The 23655-nt window shown below is 40.8% G+C and overlaps 1 protein-coding gene across 2 annotated transcripts in view; it reads right to left on the reverse strand.

Moving 5' to 3' along the window:
* grik4 (glutamate receptor, ionotropic, kainate 4) overlaps positions 1-23655 on the reverse strand; it is a 275167-nt gene that overhangs the window by 64287 nt on the left and 187225 nt on the right. For both annotated transcript variants that reach the window (XM_051397871.1, XM_051397870.1), the window contains exons 6-8: positions 21754-21919; positions 14338-14516; positions 10915-10968 (exon numbers count right to left, since the gene is read on the reverse strand). In XM_051397871.1, the coding sequence (XP_051253831.1) occupies positions 10915-10968; positions 14338-14516; positions 21754-21919 (399 nt within the window). The remainder of the gene's footprint in view (positions 1-10914; positions 10969-14337; positions 14517-21753; positions 21920-23655) is intronic.

The raw sequence follows: 23655 nt of genomic DNA on the forward strand, positions 1-23655 counted from the left end.
GGTCCCAGGGGAATCTAATAAAGGTTACTGCTGTTTTGACATGTTGGTTCACCAGTGAGTGATGACTTCAAGGAAATGGACCTTGTAGATGAACATTCAATCCAGAGATACAGTATACTGTGTGTCTTTTGTATGGATAAACAAACTTGCCAGGTGAAGCACCGGGTCAGCACCAGAGGCTGAACAAAAACAAATGCTTCAGTTACGAGGAGAAAGGATGCACACCTTATCCAAGCAGGCCACCAGGAAGGCCCTGACCTCTTCCCACTGTAAAGTTGGATTTATGGTTCTCACGGAGTTGCAGCTTAGCCTATGCACAAAGCTATGTGTGCTAAACGTCAGATCTATGGCGTAATCCATTACCATGGCAACCAAATTGCTATTCTACATGATCAGACACTCAACTATCAGTCAAAACCTAATAATAGTTGAGATGATAACAGTGCAAAAGTTTCCTTTAACCTGCTGTAACTGGAGTTGGTTTTGAAAGTACTTTGAAATGGCTAAATCAGACAAAGGTGTATAGTGAGAATACATCAATTTACAGCCTGAGATAATTTGTACTTCTACCTGGGGACTAGCTGCGTTTATGGCAAGTATTTATACTGCTCTCTACATCACCAACACGATAAATGTAATTCTTAGCGAAGGAAGTTGGCATCTTTGCATTACAAATGAGCAGCAAGGAGACATTATTTGGGGAAACACACTTGTTGTGACATAATAATGACATAGTTTATATTCTGGCTGGATGCAACTCTCTGTTGTCACCGTCCACGTAGCCTATTACCTTTTCTATTACTCAGTTGATTGATTCTCAAACTCTGTGTCTAAACAGGGAAATATGAACTTTACATAAGCCGTGGAGGGGAATTAATTAAATCCCAATCATTTTCACAGTCACAGTGGCTGCCCTCTAAAGCAGTTTGACTGACAAGACTTTTTTTGGGATTTATAAATCTTCTGTACCACAGTGCAGAGGGTGAGGTTGATGTGAAGTGTTTTTTTTTTAAAAAAAGGGATGGTCCCTTCATTCATTCACATTCACAGATACGGGACAAGAAATTTTACCAGAACAATAAACTTGTGAAATTGAATTCTGTATCACCTAGACAATATTGCTATCAATGCCAGACACACCCAGAGAGAAATAAAGAGAGAGAGGCGGCATGCAGGATGCAGGTTTTTGCAATATAAAGAAAAAAACAGCAGTAAGGAAGAGGTGAAATGACAAGGACAAGGGCAGACAGCAACTATCTTTATAAGCACCGAGTGACAGAGGACAAAGCAGCCTCCTCAGAATTTGTGAAAGAAGGAAATAATTGGAATAAGAGCCACAGAGAAGATTTTGGAAACTATATTTGTGCAGGTTGGGGAGGCAGGAGTACATTTCATCTGTTCTTCAGTGGCACAATCAATTATAAAGCATTTTATCATTTGACAGTGTTGGGAGGAATAATTAGAAGCATGGAGCATGTCGAGCCCGGAACCCCAACTGGCCAAGAACAAATGGCGGGGTGCACGGCAGTGTCTGTGAAAGAATAGGGATTAACTAGTGAATAACAGCATCAGCCATGCTTCAGAAGTAAAACCTAACTCCCCTCATCAGCCTTTTATATAAACCTGCCAATCAGCTCTAACTAATATGAATTGAGAAAAAGAAAGAGGGCGGAAAAAGAAAGATGAGCTTAAATTAATGTGTTTCGTGTGCATGTGTGTTTGCATTAGGACTCACTGTGTTGAAATGTGAGTACAGTATGCACCCTGTTTTTGTATCACAATTTCTTCTGGTTTATGACTCCAAAAGAAAAAAAAAATACACAGCTTATTTCCGGGAAGAAAACAGAAAGGCAGGCAGATAAGCAGGCCAAGATGTTACAACTGTATGTATGTGTGGGTGGGAGGGACGAGGTGTCGTGTGGGTGAGCGTGTTCATGAGTTTATTTATTTGAGTTTTATCATTCATGTGTGTGTGTGTGTGTGTGTGTGTGTGTGTGTGTGTGTGACAGTCAGGAAGTGCTGGCAGCTCTTCAGGCACGGATGCATGACAATGACTGCAGTGACAAGAGGGATCACGGGTGTGTGGAGGGGAAATGGAACATGAAGAACAAAACAAACAAGGGGAAGGGGTGTGTGTGTGTGTGTGTGTGTGTGTGTGTGTGTGTGGGGGGGGGGGGTTGCACTGATGGCCCCCGCTTTTCAAAGAGGGATAATATGTCAGCCGGCAGTGTGTGGTGTAAAAGCGTGTTTTTAACTGTGTTGTGTGGATGCGTGTATGTGTGTGTGTGTACACTTTCATCAAGACTCAGAATGACATCACAAAGCGCTACTAGGCCCAATCCCGTGCCCACCTAACCTTCAAATGACATTAGGCATCCCGTCAACATATGATGAGTCACTGCCAACCTGATGTGATTTATTCAATCGTGCCGAGTAGCTTGGATCGCGGGATACAAATCACTTAGATGGAAGCCATGGAGCGGGGTGTGTCGGGCAAACGTGTGTGTGCCTGTGTGAGTGTGTGTGTGTGTGTGCCCCTGTTTGTTTTGATTGCACGCATCCATCAGACGAGCATATGCGTGTGCATGGCTCTCGTGTGAGTGTTACATTGAGTGAAGGCTGAGGAAGCTGCGTTATGTCGGCTGCTCACATTCCCAAAAAACAAAGTTAACAGAGAGAAGCTGTAAAAGCCCAGAGGAGCTGTTCGGTTTCCCTGCTCTTCCATGAAGCATGTTTTTGTTTCAATCTCTTTATTCTCTGTTACCCAAGGGCCAAGATTTCTATTAGATCTCACAATTAAAGCCCAGGATGTTAACGGCTGGCATTAAGTGGACTTAATGGGAGAGAAGAAAATAGACCAGCGCTGAGAGTTTTATCACATGGAATAAAAGAATCTGTGTTTGATACAATCTGAGCGATGTCTGTGTGCTCCTTTTTCACCTGCATGTCTAATTCTGATCAGCAACCTCAACGAAAGGGAATAGTTGTCTCGAGATTAAACAGTACATCACCTAGGAATGGTGCCTCAGAAATCACAGAGCAGAATTTATGTAGCTAGGAACACATGAAGCATGTTTCAGAGATTGTTGCTAGGTACAACTATCTGAACCATATGGCTTTTAATGAAGCAATGCACAAACAACAAAAAAAATGGTCTCAGTTCACCCCAGGCAACGTCTACTGAAGATCATTAGCTCTAATGATGGTCAATGAATGGTCGTTCTTTCACATTAATCTTCTCCATAGAGACCTTAGTAATAAATGGACTGCTGCCATATATTAGTAACAAACGCAAACACATACACAACACACACAACATGTATAAATTAGAGGGTGGATGAAAGAGACAATGCAAAGCTACATATGTACAATACACAGTTTGAAAATTCAGACCACGTTCACTCGAAAGCAGTGAAATAATGTCTGGTTGTGATGTGAGAAAAGGAGAATCTCAAACCTCTTCTTCTCTCACTGGTTTCTCACATCAGATTAATAACACCAACACAGAACAGAATAAACCAACAGAACCAAAATGAAGACTGAAAGCAGTCAAATCCATAAGTGGGCATGACAAAAAACCCTGACTCGAGACAGGTAGCTGCGTGAGGACGTTGATGAGCGTCTTGAGATGATTCAGGGGAAACAGATTAGGCAGGGGAGCAGTCTGGCAGATCGTTAGTCAGGGACGTCAGGACCAGAGATAAAGTGTCAGCAGAGGATGGAGACAGAAGGAGGGGAAAAAAATAGAGGGAGACAACAGAGGGAAGAAGGGAGAGATGGTGAGGGAGAAGAGAGCAGATGCAGAAAGGATGGAGTATATAAGATGAATTAATGTTTGTGAGCCTTAAAAAATTATGAGGGTAATTGTGGAATTTCATAGCCATGAATTCAGATTACGACTAGCAATGCAGTCATACAACACTCGTAATTACTTTTGTTTTCATAAGTGAATCTCAAGTATGTTATATTATGTTAATGCATACAGAATTAATCTTACATGTCCCTCTGAAGAAACCCATGAATTTATCATCACTTTTAATAATGCTGCATGATTGATTAACACTTACAGCTTCTTCAGAAATGATTTCAAACGGTACACTGTGTGTAATTCTGATGTGTTATTAATATAACACTATGTTTGTTTGATCTTCTAAACTGTTCCTGAAGCATGAAAGAAACTTAAAACAATTGCCTGTCATCATTTGTGAATCAAAGAGGTTTTTTTTTCATCTGTCTCAAGTGTTTATAATCTTTTGTGAAAGTGCTTTAATTAGATCCAGACTATCGATTTAAAAATCTTATTTATTTTTCTTCCGGAGAAGTGGGCAAAAGAGAGCGAACCATGACATGTCACTGTGTTTATAATATATTTTAATTTTAGAAAATCCCTCTCGGAAGATAGCACAGTTGTTTTAATCAGAATGAATGGAATTTCAACACAGTGGCAATAATGTGCTTTTTCACATAATTCATTGTCACACTCAACCCAAAAATGGGAACAAAAAGAGAGATACAGCCTATATTTCAACAAAGAAATAAATGCAAGCAACCATATTAGTGGATCTAGAGATCAAACTATTCACAAAAGGTCCAACTCAATGATCAGTCTGATGTTATCACAATTTTTACATCGTGGCGGTCCGATTGGCATATAGTTTTATCACTGCCTGTTGTAACGTGATAAAGTAACACTAGCATACAAAGTACATAAAGCCATTTTGTAGCATTATTTTGAGTGAATGGAAGGTGACTATATGCAGTGACTGACCTCAGTAACTAATGTTTTGTTTCTTCTGGAAGGACATTTGACATTTTGAAAGTATTAATCATTCATTCCCTCTCCAAAACACTCACGGGCAAGGTTGTGAGGTCAGTTTAGCCACCATATCATGCAGACTAGGAGAAGTTGATCCTAATCAGCATTAATCACAGCATCTACTTTTCCCTAAATTAACGCAAGACTGCAAACCCTCCGGTTAACTTTCACTTGTTCTATCGTGTAATTATAACCATAGCCAAACTGAAAACTCTTGACAGCAATTTAGATGGATTAGATGCACTTTTGATCAGAAATGTGAGTGTTCCCACCCAAGACACATAGTTTTAGATGGTCAGTGACTCTAATTTGAACCTCAAAACTTTTATTACCTATAGAAGTTTAATTAGATACCATCAGAAGGTCAAGCCTCCGGCCCACACAAGGCATATTTAAATTGACACAAGTAACAGTTCTATGGACAAGATCTAACAATAAATAATCTGTATGTTGGTACCAATTCTGTATCTATTTTAGTTAATGAGTGGCTGTGGGAGGAAAATAAATTAAAGACACCAGAATTTAGTTTTATATAAGCAAAGAAAACATGATAAGCTGTGATCTTTGTGACACTGGCATATAAATCTCTAAAAATGTTCCTAATCACAGCAGAGTGAAGAGTACATACTTGCACCTCTGAGCTTTATGTGCCCTGTCTCCCCCTCTTTTTTTTCACAATGTCTCTCTCTCTTTAAATATATATACGAAAGAGAGAGAGATTAGACATTAGAATTATAGAATAACAGAAATAATTTAAAGTACAAAAGGATATAGTTAAGGGAGCAATATGTAAGAATTATAGTTCAAAAGTAACATGATGAACAAAATGTAAAGAAATAACCGTTACGTCAAAGACGTCTATGTACGCTGTTGTGTTGCACAGATGTCTACTGTTAGCATGCTAACCAGCGTGCCCTGGCCAGCCTTGTCTTGTTATACCACTTTGTACCTCAAGAGGTGATAGTGAGTCACTGCATCCAATCTGCTCTCAGTCCAACACCAAAGAATTAAGAAGCAGTGCTGCCCCGAGGGCAAGAAATCACATCCAACGCTAAAGATTGAAGTGACAAAAATAGCTCTTGCCGTTGAGTAGAGATGATCTTACAACTTGTCTTCTAGACTGTGTCTGAATGTCCGCTATTTAGCAATAGCTTATAAAGGTTGCTAATTGTACGTTAATGTGTTTGCAAGTTAGCAATTTGTTGAATGAAAGAAGGACCTATGGTAGGCACTGAGCATTCCCTGTTTCTTACAGTAGGGGTGTAATCCCCAACTTTCTGGTGATACAATGCCCCCAATTTGTTTGAAGTATGAATTTGACAGGTTTCCAGTTCTTACATATAGCTCCTTTACACACTGAACTGCTGTAGAAAAAGAAGAAATAGTACTGAAGGGAAACCTTGTGGTTGCTATCATTAAAAACAGGTTGCTACCTGAAAAACAGTTTAATTTCCATGGCAATGGAAAGCTGGCTCCATGCAGAAAGTCTGTGGAGCTTAATGAAGTCAAACTGACTCAAAGCACAAACAATCATCTTACAGAAGATCACTGGCTCCTACATACACCACACTGAGAAAACACATCAAGCAATTACATCAAATCATAGCCGCCTTTCTTTAATATAAGCGTTTGTATTTTGAGAGCAAGATAAACACATGTATGTAGTTGCTCATTTCACATGCATCTGCATTCTTCTGAACATCACAGACATTTTTAAATCCATATTTTTCCCAAACTTTCCCACAGTTTTCTTTCCTTGAAAAATAATCATGTTCATTAAAAACGCTGTTAAGAAGAAGTAAATGTATCCGGTCACAGGTCGCCTAATGTAAAAGCTTTTTCGGGGCGAAAAGGTGAGGGAATAAGTAATAAGCGTATAACCTTTAAATAGACTTCAGAAATGTTATTTGCTCGCTGAGATAAAGAAAATATCTGTACTGGAACACATTCATGCACACATTCATGAACCAACACACACCCATAGAAAGATTAGTGACTGTACAATCAGCTTTATCATCCATCTTGCTTCCTGTATGTCTGTGACTCAAGAATCCATCCTTCCAAAAAGAGGCCTCTCAGCCTGGAGGCAAAGGAAAGGTGTTGAGATTTCTTTAAAAATTATTACTTCAATCAAGTCATATCCTTAAAGAATGAAATTGAACAAGTCCTAAATGAAAAAAAAAACTGATAATTTGTCAGTGCATTCAAAAAAAGATTTAATTCAAGCTTTCCAAAAATGGAAAAAGACCCTTTTTCTGATATGCTGTCCCTAAGGTTATATTTAAGCAGCTAAATATAGACTGCAGTTACAGAGCCAAAGTCATGACGTCAAGTCTGGGCTAGCCTCTCTTCCACTCAATACAATGTCTCTTTCAGCATTATAAAACTATACAGCTCTTGTGAAAAAACTACAAGCGTGACAGCGCAGGTACTTATGTCATCTCAACTTCCATAAAACTCACCTCTCTAAGTCAATTTTTCCACTTCCTACCTATGGTCTCTGCAGTGTTAGAACCTCTACACCATTCCCTCCTCTCTGTCCTGCTGTTATTACAGTCATGTCTGAACTAATTGCGACATGTCAGCTCGCTCATGGAGTAGCTTTTTTTGCCAGGGTGTGATGTTTACGCTGGGTCCTGTCAGGTCTTTGCCTGCGAACATATAGGGCTAATGGGAAATGGTGTTTCCAAAAGAACACTAAAAATATAAATATTGAATAAACAATGACATTAAATTGTTTTTTTTTAAAAAAACGACCTTCCTTATCTAAACATATGAAGTGAGCCACACAACATGCTGTTGAGAAAAGCTCTGTTCCAAGGCTGGATCTTTAGTTCTTAGTGTTGTTACAAATGTAAATGGGATTTTTAATGAGGTTTTCTTACCTCTGGAACAGAAGGTTTTCACTTTGGCTCCCCATTGACAGTTTGCTAAACATCTCCCCTAAACAACAAATCATTACTTAGCAAACGTAACGAGGCACATTTCTCACTACAGTGTTTTGTGGGGTTCCAAGTTAAGTTAAAAAAGCACTGTTCACAACACTGCATGGTATTCCCACACTGTCTGGAAGCCACTCCTGGATGCTACTATAGCAGAGTGTAGGCTGATGTTAGCGGCTGTGTCCTGCTTTTAGTTAGATTGGGATGAGTTTACGCTCTAACGCCAAACACATGGTCCTCAGCTCTTAAAGCCTTTTTTCTTTTGTCAAAATGAAAGATACAGTTTGCAAATACAAACAGTTAAGCATAATTCTAACCTCAGTATTGCTTGTCCAATCTTAGTAAGATGAGCAGCCAAACAGGGTTACGTTACAAAATACCAGTCTGAGATTATATTTTTCCATATACTAATAATACTATTGCTGTGTTGAACTAGCTAGCTCTACAATAATAAAGCTTTCCGTATTTCCATGTCTTATACATAGAACTACTAGTGATGAGTGTCTGCCAGGGACATGTGTTAGCTTAATGACCTAGCTAGATAACATAAATCTGCCCGTGTTATCACTGTAAACTCCACGTGTACCATATAAAAATGTAATGAAAGCTTGACAGGCATAGCAAGAGTAAGTAAAGAGGCGGGGCTTAGTAAATAGTCAGTTGTGGTTAAGGTACGGTGGAGGTTTGGCGACTTGGTGACGGTTATGGGAAGATCACTGTTATAGTTAAAGGAAACCCACTTTAACTGGGTCTGTCAAAAACTCACCACCCTGTCCAAAATACCTTTACTTTGCTATGAGAACATCACATTACGTCCTGCTTTGGCACTGAATGTTCTAAGTTGTTTTAAGCTCTTTGAACAAATGACCGACGCTGTCATTTGTCTGGACAGGACAGTCTCATGAAATGGCATAATGTACTTTAATAAGAGGATCAAAAAGTGACCCAAGCATTCAATGTATTATTGCCATTTTCAGAGATGTACTATCACAGTGAGTTTAGAAAATGGGAGAACAATGAACTGAACCGTGAGAGTACATAATGAAAGTTCCAATCCTCTTTTGTGCCAGGGTGTATTCATGCATATCTGTGTGTGGTGAGCATGATGCACCAGCAGCAGAACCATTAAAAAAACACAATAAATAGGATGAATCACTTACTAAGACAACTAAGGAGACAACAACGCGTCCATTTTTCCACTCACAGCTTCTGCATTACGTCCCAGGCTGCCAGGAGCACACCACTGACCATTTTAATGATGTTAGCCGAAGCTATTAACGATGCCGTCATTGAGCAATGGCTGGATTTTAAGAAAATGGTGGCGATAGTAGCAGGAGGGAGGATGTGGGGTCATCATCTAGTATCTGCCATGAATCTGTGTGCTATGCTGTGCCCTCTAGCCGACCTGCACAGCAACACCAGAGGAGAGCGATGAGGGAGCTTATTTAGGTGTAGACACGAAGGGAAGCAAAGACAGGCGGGTTAAAGGAAAGGAGAAGAGAGCTACAATAGAAGAAGTGACTATGTCAAGGGCTGTGGAGGAAAACATGAAGATGGCAGCGGCCCACTCTTAATGAGTCATAAATCAGCTTGATATGAATCATCTTTACAGCGCTATTAGAGCAAAGTGTTTCGAACCTCATTAATTTCCATTAGGGAGAAGCTATCTGGTAAGTTTACTATAGCATCAAATTTTCTACAAGCCACTATCTCTATGATCTTGCAATAACTTTCACAGATCCCTTAGCCCCTATGTGCCTAAACACCATTACTCTCAAATTCGGGGTCAATCCCTTTTATTCCCAGCAGGGACTTGAACACTCCCCTCTTCTTGATCCTACAGTCAGATGTTTGAGCTTCACTGTGCAGAATGATGTATGTTGAGAGTTTGATACTAGAATGATGTTTTCCCATTCAAATTGTTTTTCTGTGCATATGTATACATCTCCTAATTCATGTCTAGAGGGGATCTTTGAACCAAATGACAGCTTAAGAGTCCATAAAAACGCTTTCAACTTTAACAAAAGTTGCAGAGGTAACTTCTCTGTATACCTACTGGAGATAAAGAATTTAAGAAGTGGCTGTTAGATATTTCATTCATAATGATTCAGCTGTTGGCCTGCAACTGCTTTGAAAGCAACTTTGCAAAGCAGCACTTTCTGTAGCTGCCTCTCTCAGCTGTTTCACTATTTGCCTCTGTCACCTCTTTTGAAGACATTGTCATTGTAAACAAAATGCAACATCCAGTACGAAGCATCCTTTGCAAAGCTACATTAAGTTGAACTAACTATAGCCATAACATATAAAAGGTAGCATTAAGCAACTGTGCCCTCCATAATATGTAAAGCAATGTGATGAAATCAATATAAAATATATTATGGGAATACATTGTTAAAAAGACACATAGAACTGATAAAAATTTCCCCAAATGATAGCTGCAACAAAACGGCATTTGATGCTTTTTTCGCTGATTAATTGAACAAGGTGAAGCAATTGAGAACAAAACATTATATAATATAAGCTTAGTTTGCAGGACAGCATGCAAACTACCCATAACTGAGTAAATCACCTGCAAAATAATTTCAAAGAATGTATGTTGAGTTCATTCAAGTAGCAGGAAAGACAGAAAAGAATAAAGAATAAAGAAAGAAAGAAAGAAAGAAGACGGATGTGCGGAGCTCCTCCTCTGCTCATTCACTGACAGAAATGAATGTTGACTGAAGACGATGACTTCATCAGTCATTCAATGGGAGCTTGGCAGGCTTTCCACAATCATTATTATAAAAAAATCTGCAGGGGCAACAACGATAGAACTAGTAGCAATTATAATAATCATTATTATTTATTTGTTTGGTCCAGAAGTGCACTTCAACCAATGAGGGCAAACAAGCTGCAATTGGAGCCTCTACAGCCACTACACTCTGCATGTCTCTAATCTGCGCTCACATGCAGTGAGGGAGAAAATCGACTATGCTATAATGAAGATATAAGTCCTCTGTCTGCTTTACTCTATCCATTCAATCATTCATTCAAGTGAAGAGTACCAATTAAGTGCACTATTTTAATACAGGACACAGTATTAGAGCACTGATGTGCTCCTGTAGGTGTGAAATCTACATTGCTTCTGAATGCCCACAGTAGCTCCGATTTCCTTACCAGAGAGGTGAAGATGTAAGTGTAGTAGACTGACAGCATTCCCAGCTCTGATGCCTGCACAGCAAAAGACAAGAGGGGCAAGAGGGGAAAGAAGAAGAAAAACGTAAGAGAAGGAAGAACAAAACAGGAAGCAGAGAGAGAGTCAAGAATAAAGGGTTGGGGAGAGAAGTTGAGAGGTCAGTGATTCAGTGTAACTGACGCTCCGCTCTGTAGCAGACAGATCAAATCCACATCTTGATAAGGCGAGACACATTCTTATCTGACGATGGCTCTCAATGGAGCAATTAATTTTGGAGGTGCATTAGTATGCTGCTCCACACTGTCTTACAATTTGATTAAATCAAAGTCACAGTGAGGAGCTGTTGTGAAGGGCAGGGTGAACTTTTCATAGTTTCATTTCCATTTAAGTCATTAGCAAAAAAGAAAATCATCGAACTATAGGCTTCTGTTTAATCATGCTGCGATAAACATAATGATTAAAATCAATAAATATCAAGTAGACACATATATAGTTAGAACACTGTAACAGTCTGAAAGAACATCCTCTTTTTTTCAAGAACTTTCTTGTTTTTTTAAATCATTCATCACTCATTTATAAATTTATGAATTCTTCTCTGAGCATGAGTTAACCCTCTCATGCACCTTCTGATATGCTACTCAGAGAGTATTTTTTTCCACACCTGAATGTACCAAAATTTCCATATTTCCATAATAAATGGCTTCCACACTAACGTCTAAGGTTCTGTATCATCAGAAGGAGTTTAATAACAGACATTTAGCTGTCACGTCTGCACAATATGTTACATCTGTGTGGGTGTTTGTGTGCCATTAGGCGTGTGTGTCACTCAGTTGTTGAATATTCAGCTTAAGTGTTCTGCAGCAGCATAAATAATAAAAGAGTAGAAAGTAATTATTATAGCAAAAACATCCAAATACAACTTCCATTATTAAACTCTGATTGACCTCTCAAGATGTATTTATAAAGCTTCCTCATTTGAGTATATTGAGCACGCAATTACTCTATTATATATATTAACTACTTTAAGCATGATGACTATATAAAGTCATTATTATGCTTCAGGGAAGCTGTATAGCACCTGCCCGGGAGTTACACACAGCAGGTAAAGCTAGCTGATGGCACAAGGTGGTTGAGATTTATCGCCTTTAAAAGTACCTCCATGTGACAAGCAATATTTCAAAACATTGCAACTTTTCCTTGGGCGACCTATGCCTTTAATACCTTACCTAACACAAGCTGACATTATAACCTAAATCGCCTTTTGGTTGCTGCCCACATCCCATTCAGAAGACACAATACAACCAAAACAAGCAGCTGATGAAAAATATCCTTTTGGTCTCTTTTCGCTGCATTGGAAATAGCTTCCTTGCCTTTTTTTTCCTCACACTTTTTGATCTCCTTGTTGTTCTACTGCAGCATTTGGTCAGAGTGCACACGTTTTTACTGCCACCATATACTGGGCTCACTATCTATCCCACTCTGGTTCTGTACAGCTGCTCACAACAGTGGAGGCCTGACTGAACAAGATTACATTCAGAACGCTAACACAGCTGACCTAAACCCCTCTGAATGCTAAAACCTCTGAGAGAGAGCCCTTTGTCTGACGAGGGTTTGATGTAAGATGTAAACAGACAAATAAGGGGGGAGCGTCTTGCATGACAAAGGACGATTCTCTCCTTTTGGACAAGCTGGGCACTCTTATCATCGTCTGAGACTGGCAAATATGCCGCCGCACAGCTTTGATATGTTTGGCAACTAGGCACTCCACATGAGAGGCGGGACTGCCAACTTTCCACCACCCGGCTGCAGGATTGTCTCTTGACAGACAGAGAGACAGACAGTGTGACACATAAAGGAGACAAAAGAGTGAGAGATAGAGGGATGGGTATACAAGACCACAGGGGAAGGGAGGTGTGAAGTAACAAAGTGAAAGTGTCTCCACATTTTGGCGTTGAACAAAGAGCGAGAAACTCCACACTGAAACTGAAGAGACAGACGGAGGGACACCGGGAACAGACAAAGAGAGAAAGAGACACATCCCACTGCGGGCTCCCGCTGCTCTGTGGCCCAGGGTTGCCAGGGTTGCCATGGTGACTGGATGACCACTGATGGCAGCAACACTTGATTGAGGTGAAAGATTGAGACTGAAGACTACTGTGTGACAGTAAGAGACTTTAATGGAGAGAATGGGGGAGGAAGAGGAGGTGGAAAGCAAGAGAAGCATCCCTCCTTGTCCTTCTCTTTCCCTCCCAACCCCCCTTCTGTCTCCAGTTGGTGTCACCTCCACTCTAGCCATCCATCCATCGTCTTCTAGAAATAATGAGGTGCGTATTAATTACTAAGAGGCCATATGCTGCTGCCAAACACCATCGCCTTCTCGGCTCACACAATCACCTTTATTGATGCCATCAAGGCTCTTAACAAACATGAGTCTCCAATCAGTTGAAGCTTCGACATTATGTTGGAGTCAAAGTGTCCCTGGTCTTAATAATGTTCTGAGACGTTAATTATTGGTATGTGCTGTTAATAGGGAAAACACATATAGGTCATAGTGTCATGCTATTGACAGAAATAGTGCTCAATAATGTTGTCAGAAACTTGTTTTTCTCACACCCTTTTGATAGTTATATTTGTATATACAATTGTTTTTCAGAGAGGAAACCAACAGATGAATAATTGATAAGAAGGTCATTAATGAATCAGTCCACTTAATTTGCTTCACTGACTAAGAGAACAGCTTGTTTTAATCCATAACATGCACTGTATCAGAAAGTAGACAAAAGGGATCCTTTATTTTATTTAGTCTGTTCTTACTCACACTAATCCACTTAACTGTGCAGAATTCTCACTTATGGAAGATGAATCATTGGAATACAACTTGATTTAATGCTTTCATCCATATAATTTGATGTAACAGGTTTGTTAAATAAGATTGCCTCAATTCATTTGCCTTTTATTTTGGGACTATGTTTTTGAGTCTAGGCTCTGTAACCCTGTCTTTTAACAGCTGTGCCCAGTGCCAAAAGTGCATAAATTCTCGTAATTCGTCTTGCGATTCAAGACGGCAATCGCATTACGGCGGTATGAAAGATATTTCCCTTTTTATATGTTGTGCACAACATATGTTGAGCCGTGTGGGGAATGCAACTTCTATCTCTACAGGTCAAAAGTGGAAACTTACTAACTACTTCTTCTTCCCCACATATACAACTACTAAACCACTTTTAGTCTTGAACACTTCTTGCCATCAGCATTTTAAGTTACTTCTCCCTTTTGAAATGTATGAGAATTATATAAATGTGGATCTTGGGAAGTTTTTTCTCAGCGTAAAGCTAAGACAGTGGACGTGGAATAAAGACAAGTTATCAGTGTATAAGTAACACAGCTATGTGAACCATACTAACCCGTTCCAAAATGATATGTGACATGGTGGCGTTGGCATCCACTATAATAGTGGCAGTCTTGTCATCTCGTATCTCTTTCAAGAGCGGGGTCGGGTCCTGGCTGTCATCAAGCATGCGCACTGACAGAGTCTCCTTGGAGATGAGGAACTGCCGGAGGAGCTGCTCCAGGTTCAATAAGCCTGCCGGTAAGACACACACACACAAAAAATATAAGAGGGTTACTTGTAATGAAGGGAAGACTCTCCCAAAGAGATTGAGCTTTACAGTTAAAGAAATATATAGCCAAAAAGTTAAGGATTGTCGAGCAATTCAGAGAGTGATGGTTACTATTGTGATGCAGTATGAACTTAATAAACTTAGGCAATGCTCAAGAACAAAAAAATGGGCCTCTTGTTTGTTTTTATGCCACAGCAATGAATCCATAAAAAAAAAACGTTTCCATGCAGAACAAGTGAACTGATTACCTTTAATTACAATTATTGTAAAGCCATCAAACACAAAGGGACGTTTCAGCATCTTCTCTTGTACTTCATCCCACAGTAATAGACCATTTGTCTCCAGTGAGGTAAGTGGGATTTGCCCTAATTAAAGCATAGCCGACTTAATCAAAACGCTCCGGGCAGCATTTTACCAGTCACTTTGCATCCATATACTAGCAGACCCAGAGAGATTATTGGGCTAATTTTCCATATAGGAGTTTAAACTAATTTGTGAAGTGTGTTACAGTGAGGATAAAAACAACCTGAATGAATCTGAGAGTAATACACCACAGAATATTGGCATCACCTTGGCCATTTGGCAGATCTCATCACACTCACAACATTTCTTGATAATGGCAAGGAGAGTCAGAAGGGCGTAACTTTGTGCACAAGGACTTGTATTAAGTGAGCCTCCACCTGCTTTTTCCATTATAAGGTAATAATAAAACAGCACCCTAGACTCTGGCATCAACAGATATTTTATGTGATTTTTGCCATGGCGACAGCAGAGTAGTTCATCTGTCACACAGAGAGCAATTTTGGTGTGGCAATTTAAAGTTATCAAACTGACTCCTTTACCTTCTCCACAGCACATTAACGTAAGCTACAGCACTGTCCAAGTCACCAGCATCATGTCTAATAGCTTCTGCAATTATGTCTCAGTGTCTGCCTGTCTGTATGGCAGTATATCACAGTGTGTGTTTGTCTTCCTGTACCTGGCTACCTGTGTATGTGCACTCATGAGACATCACTCGTGGCTGCCGCCTGCTCCACTGCCTGTGTCTCGATCCTGTCGGATCAGCTTCCTCTGTAGTATAACGCAGAATAAATTTGATGAGCTTGAAATAGCTTCTGCTAAACCACCCTCCTTGTCTGCCTCCTGCATCCAGTCTGTATAGCTTCACGCAAGGCATCAAATGCAATTTCACGTCAAGTTCATGACATTAGATGATAAACTGTACTAGATGTGGGTGGCTAAAGAGCATACACACATTCACGCACAAATAGAGTGACACGCAGAAGAAAAGCTCATATTCTCTTTAGTGTTCAGGCTGCACGGGATTCAAAGGGGAGTCAGAATGTTTTTTTTTCCACTAGGGTGCTTTACAGCAGCCATGTTATTCTCTCACTGTTTGCTCTGAACCAGTTTCAATCAAATGAAAAACATACAGCTGAATGAAAAATTTTCTCTTCTTTAGTCAGAATTGTATTGGTCCTGCTGTATTGAGAGAAAACAAGGTCTGTGAGATTGTGTGTGCGTGTGTTTGTTGTCCTGTAAAGTCTCTTTCCCAGAGAATTTGAAGAAGCCTGTGTGTCTGTGTGTGTGTGTGTGTGTGTGTGTGTGTGTGTGTGTGTGTGTGCTTGTACCACTGTCTTTATTGGGAAGTTTTAGACCCTGATTGCAACATTCTTGAAAAGTCAGGATATTTTGGCTAGTCCTCACTTTTTCACACAACTGTACAATAGTTTATGGTTATATACAGTATATGAGATTTTAAACATTAATATAGCAGCAAACAACTATTTGCTTTGTAAAGATACAGTGGAGTAATGGTGCACTGAGCAGAGAATGAAGTCACAATCCCTCTCCGTGTGTGTTGTAATCTTCTCTGTTCTTTGCTTTGGTAGCTGGTCCGGCTGCACTCGCTTGTGAGTCCAGCTGTTTGCTAGCAGTGTCCCAAACATTTAACTGAAACCATCAAAAGTATATTTTACTTGATGTTTTAGGTAGTTTGCATTAGCAGGATAGCTAGCAGAATGATAATTACATTGCATGGATTTTGTTCAGCAGATCAAAGTCTAGTGCTACATCTGGTTTAGCCCCTTTAACAGTACCTCACAGTAAACAAGCTTCTCCTCTATAGCTGTATCAGAGCTGTGGTAAGTTACTGCAAATCCAAAGGTTTTGTTCCATTGGTGAACCACAGGATGTATCTCAAAGCTGTGTAGTTTTTCTGTTAACAAACCAAAGTTATTTTTACATTCAGTGTGACTCACCAAAACACAGTGTGTGTATCCTTGAGGTCTAAATACCTTCCCCATAAATCCTTTGCAGTATTTACATCCTACATTATTTACTTCAATGTTATCTTGCAGTATTTTCCTTCTCTGCCTGTGCTGCACATTACTGCTACCTAAAGATCAGTGAAAAAGTGTGAAATCATTGGCATCACTTCCATGTGTTTCCCCTTGTGTGTGCACTAGACAAAAAAGAACAGGGCCAAATTCATAAAAAAAAAAACCCTGCTCCATAGCGCTAGTAAACTCCACAGGTAACCTTTAACATACCCTGTTGTTTTTCCTGACCTGCAGTGATGTACTCCAGTGCTCTGTCATCATCACTGTTGGGGCTGGTTACAAGCACAGCAAAACACACTTCTGGCCACACCCAACCACACCCCTAAGGCCAAATGTGAAGTTATTCTGTATGATGATAAAAGAATGATTAGAACTTTGAGATAAGTGTTAAGAGTTAATAATAAGAGTTATGTTTGAGAATGTAGTTGTGACGATTAAACTTAGTGTTTGAATCTAGGGAATACATTACATCAAAGAGGGCCCTCACAAGTATAGCACAAACTTGCTTGTGAGACTATACTCCCTCATTGGCATGGACGACACATGGCTCCGACTCTCTCTCAGGCACACAGATAAAGGTGAGGGCTGACATTCAAGCCAGGCAACCACTCATTTACCTTTCACATACTGTCACCACAGGGTGCCCACAGGATTACGCACAAACACGCACACACGCACGCACGCACACACACACACACACGCACGCACACACACACACACACACACACACACTCACACACACCCAGACACACAAAGTAACCTAACTCAAATATTGCCAGCACACAGAGACAACCGCTGTGTAAAAACATTAACCTGTTAATATAAAACAGTACCTGAATATGAATTGCTTGACAGGTGTAGGTGAATAATATATAATGAAACCTTCGGTCACTGACAAAGCTTTTAACACAGACGCAAAAGCCCAGATGACAGCTGTACATTATGATGACTCATCATTTAGCCTTAAGCAAGTAAGGCCTAGTTTTATGACTTTGCTACCATTGGGGCCATCACTTTAAAATGCTGTAGACAAGATCATGTGTCAAAGTGTTCAATGTATGTCCAAGCATATTATCCTTGCCATTAACCCAAATAACCATAAAAGTAGAACCATCAATACTGACTATAATCTACCTGTCACACATAGGTGGTGCCGATCTGATCTGCTCCTGCTGATCATACCAGGTCTCTCTGCAAACAGTATTTGCATTCATTCTTTATACAGCCCACTGGAACTGCAAATGACTTATCCTGCAGCAAGCTTCATTTGTGGGTTTCTCAGCTTGAGTGTGATATTACTGCATGAGGAGTGGAAGTGCTAAATTGCAAAAAAAGGGACCGAGATGGATGCCTAGAGAAAATGGCAAAAAGGCAAAGATAGTAGAGTTCAAGTGAACCTCTTCTGTTGTAAAAATGCCCTCTATAGAGTGATTCACAAGGGATACTTCTATTTCAAAGGTCTTGCTTTTTTTATGTTTGTCTCTAAAGTATAGGTAACAGCGAAATCAACTATGAGAGAAGAAAGGAAGGTATAAAATGCACCAAATCTCCCCATGGATTCAAACTCAGAATGTCACAGTCAAAGACCACATGGCCATCACCATTTTTATGGTTACATAAATCCCATTTGACTTTTAAAGTAAAGGCTTGCACCTACACGCACAAACTCCAGCCACTCTCCACAAATCCAAAATCTTATTAAAAGTGAGTCAACTAATTTCTTACAAAAAGCAGTAAGACAGTTTGAAGACATGCCTTTTCAATAAGAAGCTTTTAAAACTAAAAAGTGCTGCCACTACTAGCAGCACCACCATCACATTGACTACTTACTTCTGCCTTCCACATGAGGATTATTAGTAGCCAGAGAATAATTACTATTATCAAACTCATAAAGACCATCCCCTGCAATTACTATGTTCCCGTCATTCTTACACCTATGTATACATTCCTGCTCACAAGTCATTGATGCGTCTCTTCCACCTGACTAACACTAATTACAGGTTAGTGATGGCATTGCCACATAGAGTGTGAAACATGGAGAGACAGTAGGTCAGTCCTAAACTCTGTGATTAATGGAGAATTGTAATTTATGAGATGACATGGACAAGTTATCATAACTAGGCAAAAGTGCAATTACATAGCTTAAGGCATTCTGTCTAAAGATTCTGTCTTAGCATATTATAGTGAAAACCTGATACAGCAAGTAGTGGAAGTGTTGTTTCCCACTGTAACTGCAGTGGAACAATGCAGTGAGCTAAAATGGCAAACCCTACTCTCCAACTGTGCCTATCAAAGGTGGAAAAAATGCTCTGAAAGCATTTGAGGCCTACTGTTTTGTTGAGATCCTGTACCTGCACTGCAGCTTCAGTAAGATTTCAGAGCTTATTGGATGTTCTCTTTCAGCTTACTGACAGCTGCACCAATCACCTCACTAATGAAAGTGCACTGCTGTAGCACAGTGCCAGGGAGTATGGGAACAGCATGCATGTGAATCTGTGTTTTGCACAGTGTACGTGTGTGCTTGCAGGCAAATATTTGTGCATGCATTTTTAGCTGTTCTCTTTTGGGCCATGGCTGCACAACATGTGGGGCCACCCAGCAGGTCTAAAGATTCAACCACGTGGACAGTATTCTGGGCAAATGTTACAGTACTGCGGATGCTGCTGCACACACTGCCATCGATACAGGAGGTTAGCTAGATTAATGTCCGTCCTGGTGTGCACCATGCCTTTGGGCACAGCTCCACCTCCACTCCTGCCTCCTCAGCCATGGCTGGAAAATATTCATGAATTGGCCACGCTCTATTAGGCTGTCACTGGCTTGGGTGATTAATGATTCCGGCACATGTGGACGAGCCACCGACAGCAGGCTGCCAACCGACCAACTGACTGCGTGAGCTGACGGGGGAGGGGTGGGGCTGGGCGAGCTGGAGCCAAAGTCGAATGGGTTTCAGCTGATGCTATTGCTGAACACAGACCTTTAGACACACATACACAAATACAAACTCACACAAATCCAGGCATGCTGCCATTTGCTGCATTTTCTATTGAATGAATGAGGGTCACATGGGAGGGTGCAATCAATATAGCCACGTCATTTCCTGGACTGTCTCCCTCTTGTAGCAAATGTATAATTCCAGTGGGGTTACCTCCTCCCCTTCCCTCACCCCAATCACTACATTTCACCTCTCCCACCTCTGCCAAATAGCATCCTCTCCTCTCCTCTCCTATCCTCTCCTCTCCCCTCCTCTCTTCTCCTCTCCTCCTTCATTTCAGACTCCCCTTGGTATCTTCTATCTACCTCTCTCCTCATTTCATTTCTTTTCATTTCATTTCATTTCCTTTCCAGTCCTCTCTTAGCCCACTGACACAGAATAAGAACCTCCCCACCGACCTGCACACCCACACACAACCAGAGGGAAGAGGAAAAGTAATGTTAAAAATGAGTTTCTTTTCTCCAAACTCGCCAATATTAAAGTCAGAGGCCGCCTAAAAGGTTCACTTGTTATCACTGTTCTCGCCAGAACTGTATTAATCAACTCTCTGTGGAATAAATGTCACAGAAACAGAATCTGAGCCCTGAACTGGAAGAAAGGCTAACAGGTGTAGGAACACCTAGAAGGAAAAACAACTAGTGATATATTTCTGACCCTTGTGGTTATAACGGGTTACGTAGTGGAGTAGGGTTAAACTACAATTAGATACACAGCATGTTCCTTTCGCAGGTTGAATTCATTCTTAATAATAAATAATTTCAGCAAAATGTTCCAATTTCTGCATAATGAAATGCCATCACCTCCCTGGCTAATTGTATAGACGAGGGGCGAAAAAACTCACATTTGCATTAATTTACTGAATTTGCACACACAAGTTTTGGTTTCATAAATAAATCATGGCACTTTAGGGGACAAATCTCATCTTAAAGGTTATGAATGAAAGGAGACTCCCAAAGCAAAGTCCAAGAGGCAGTCAAAGAGAAAGTTGAAAGGCAGAAGAACTGAGAATTGAGATAGGCCGGGTAGGCGGTTCACAGTGGCTCATTGCCATCTCTGGGCTGCCTGACACATGGTTGATGTCTCAAGCCTATTTCCTTTCTTCAAAGCCTTGCGCTGATTAGGAAAAAGGTTAGCGGGTGCCATTCGGGGTCATGGTGCCTTTGTCTAGGGAGTTGTAATTACTGCTTGCTGGACTACAAGAGGGTGGGAACAGGCCATGATTTAATCTTCCTCTCTATTTACGAAAATAACTTCCCTTGAGGAGATTTTCAAGCTTTTTTAAGGTCATTCAGTTTAGTATCTTTAGAATCTAACGAGTGCCTTTGACAAGGAGGCAGTCAGATCACTGGTGGATACAGCTGCAAACTCCATCCTCATTCTCTTTTGTCTGTTTTAATGTGTTTTGATCATCAGCAGGCAGTGTTTTAAGGGTGTATGGATGTCTTGCAAACATCACACTGAGATTGAAGGTTGAAGACAGATTATAGATGACACTGTAACATGCTCTATCATTATTTTAATTTAAGGATAATGACAACTTTGAAAAAGAGAAAGGATTCCGCAATAAATGTGATTTATTTTGGGATGCCGACGTCGGGCATGCTACTGTGAAGGAGTTGCAGCAGCTGCTTCAGAAGGGAGCGTGTCACAGGGTGAGATGTTGATAAGCACTGCATCTGTTGTCAGAACACAGTCGGCGCGTGTGCAAGAAGCTTATGTGTGCTAACACATGTTAAAGCATACCAGACATTAAACAAAAATGTTTGCACTTTGTTGGCAGATGTAGGGAAGGCGTGTGAGCATTCTCCCTGGGTGTGTATCATTGTGTAGTTTGTATTTGTGAGGGTGTGAATGCGTACTCACAGTCAGCCTGTGCACAGATGAGGCAGGCGGTGGTGCTGTTAAAGAAGGTGAGAAGGCCGGCCACAGCCAGGCTGATGTCTGTGTTGGTTGGCCTCAGGTCCAGAGTGGTGAACCGAGGGAACTGAACCTTCAGAATATCCTCTGGGGCCACCTTGACATAGGGCACCTGCACAGAGATGCTGATGTCAGGCACATATCTGTTGCATTTTAATCATCCACAGTTGATTTTGACAGTTTGCATTAATGGTCATGTTTAAAAATGCAGCAGACGTCTGCAGACAGGACACCCGTAAAAGAGATAAAAAGGAGAGAAAATGTGTGTGTGAACTGCAGAATAAAAATAGTATGATGCCAGCAGACAGCCAGAAGAAAAAATAGCTCTGTAGAAATTGGTTTAATCTGTTATGATAAATTGCAAGCAATGATAACCCAGGGGTCTGTGGTAATGTGCATATTCAGAATACACATATTTTTCAGTGACTTAGGCGCTGAAGCTCATGTATAGTACAATTACGGTTCTAAAAACTTATTTTTGTTCCACCTACATGAACAAGCCCTTGTTAGAGAAATCTTCAGTGTAACGCCCCCTCACCCACTGTTACAAAACATTTGTTTACCTCAACTCACTGTGGAGCGGCTCAGCTGTGTTTCAGGTGACACTTTTATAATGCTCATGCACAAAATGTCACAGCATGTTTGACCAAACAAACTGAGCATTGTGATGATCTTGGGGGCGAGTATTGGTGCTTTATTTATTTATTCATAACAAATGTAAAAAAAAAACAGTAAATGTACTGTTCATTCCACTCAGCTAGATAAGTCAAACCTGCAGTGCACTCAAACACTTTTAAAGCTGTAAGTCAGCATCTTAACCTCATAGTCACTGTGGCTGCTGGACTAGTCAAAAACAATAGGAAATGTTTCACAGTTCAAAATCATACATTATGTGCTTAATAATGAACAACACACTTAAAATTAGACTAAATTAATATATTAACTACTAAACTGGGTAAAATAATACATTAAAAAGCAAGAACATCTGTAATAAGGTGCATGTGTTTTGAGTCAGAGCAAAGATCACACACAAGGAGTAAGTAAAAGAAAGCCAGCCAATGCTTCAGTAAGAATCAATAAATACACAATTCTTCTATCCCAGCCCCATTGTGAGGCATACAATTCTCAGTGAGATTGATTGCCATGTTTTCACAGTGTTGATTTCTTGTAGCTTTATATGGAGCTGTATTCCTTAGCCGCCCCTAATGAATTTATCATACCACCCCTACTGTGCTAATAGGTATGTCTAACACAGGCTCATCTCCGCTGTCAGAAGGGAGGTTAAGTACACTGCAGCTAACCTTGCAGCCTCCGAAGTTACCTGAGCACAGCAACAAATCCAAACTGAGGCTACCTACAAATCTGCTGAACTTTAGGAAAATCTCTGCTTCAGTTCTCCACGTGATGATGTGAACGGATACATGCTGCCAGGGCTTACAGCGGGCGAGAGCGAGAGTGCGAAAGAGTGTGGCAGGTGTCGGGTCGGTCAGCAGGCCAGGCATTGCAGTAGAGCGCAGTGGGGCTTGAAGGGGATGCGGGAGGACATGCTGGGTCCGAGAGGAGGAACAGGGAAGGGAGCCTCTTCATCATGGCAGATTGCCTGTCTGTGTGGTTCTCAGCACCCATACATTGCTTCCCCCCTTCGCCCCCATATCCCCTCGATTGGTTTTCCATCCCTGCCCATCAGGGTGTAATGGAGTCCCTGGGCATCTGGATGGATGGAGGTGCGGCCATTACTGACAGCCCCTGCTGGAACGCCATTCATTCCTCTCCTTCAGTCCTAAAACCAGGGTAATAGCCATACACCACGCAGGGGAAATGTGCCCCTCTTTAGGTGTGTCCTTCATC

Source organism: Dicentrarchus labrax, unplaced genomic scaffold, assembly GCF_905237075.1.
Source record: "Dicentrarchus labrax unplaced genomic scaffold, dlabrax2021, whole genome shotgun sequence".
NCBI lineage: Eukaryota > Metazoa > Chordata > Actinopteri > Moronidae > Dicentrarchus > Dicentrarchus labrax.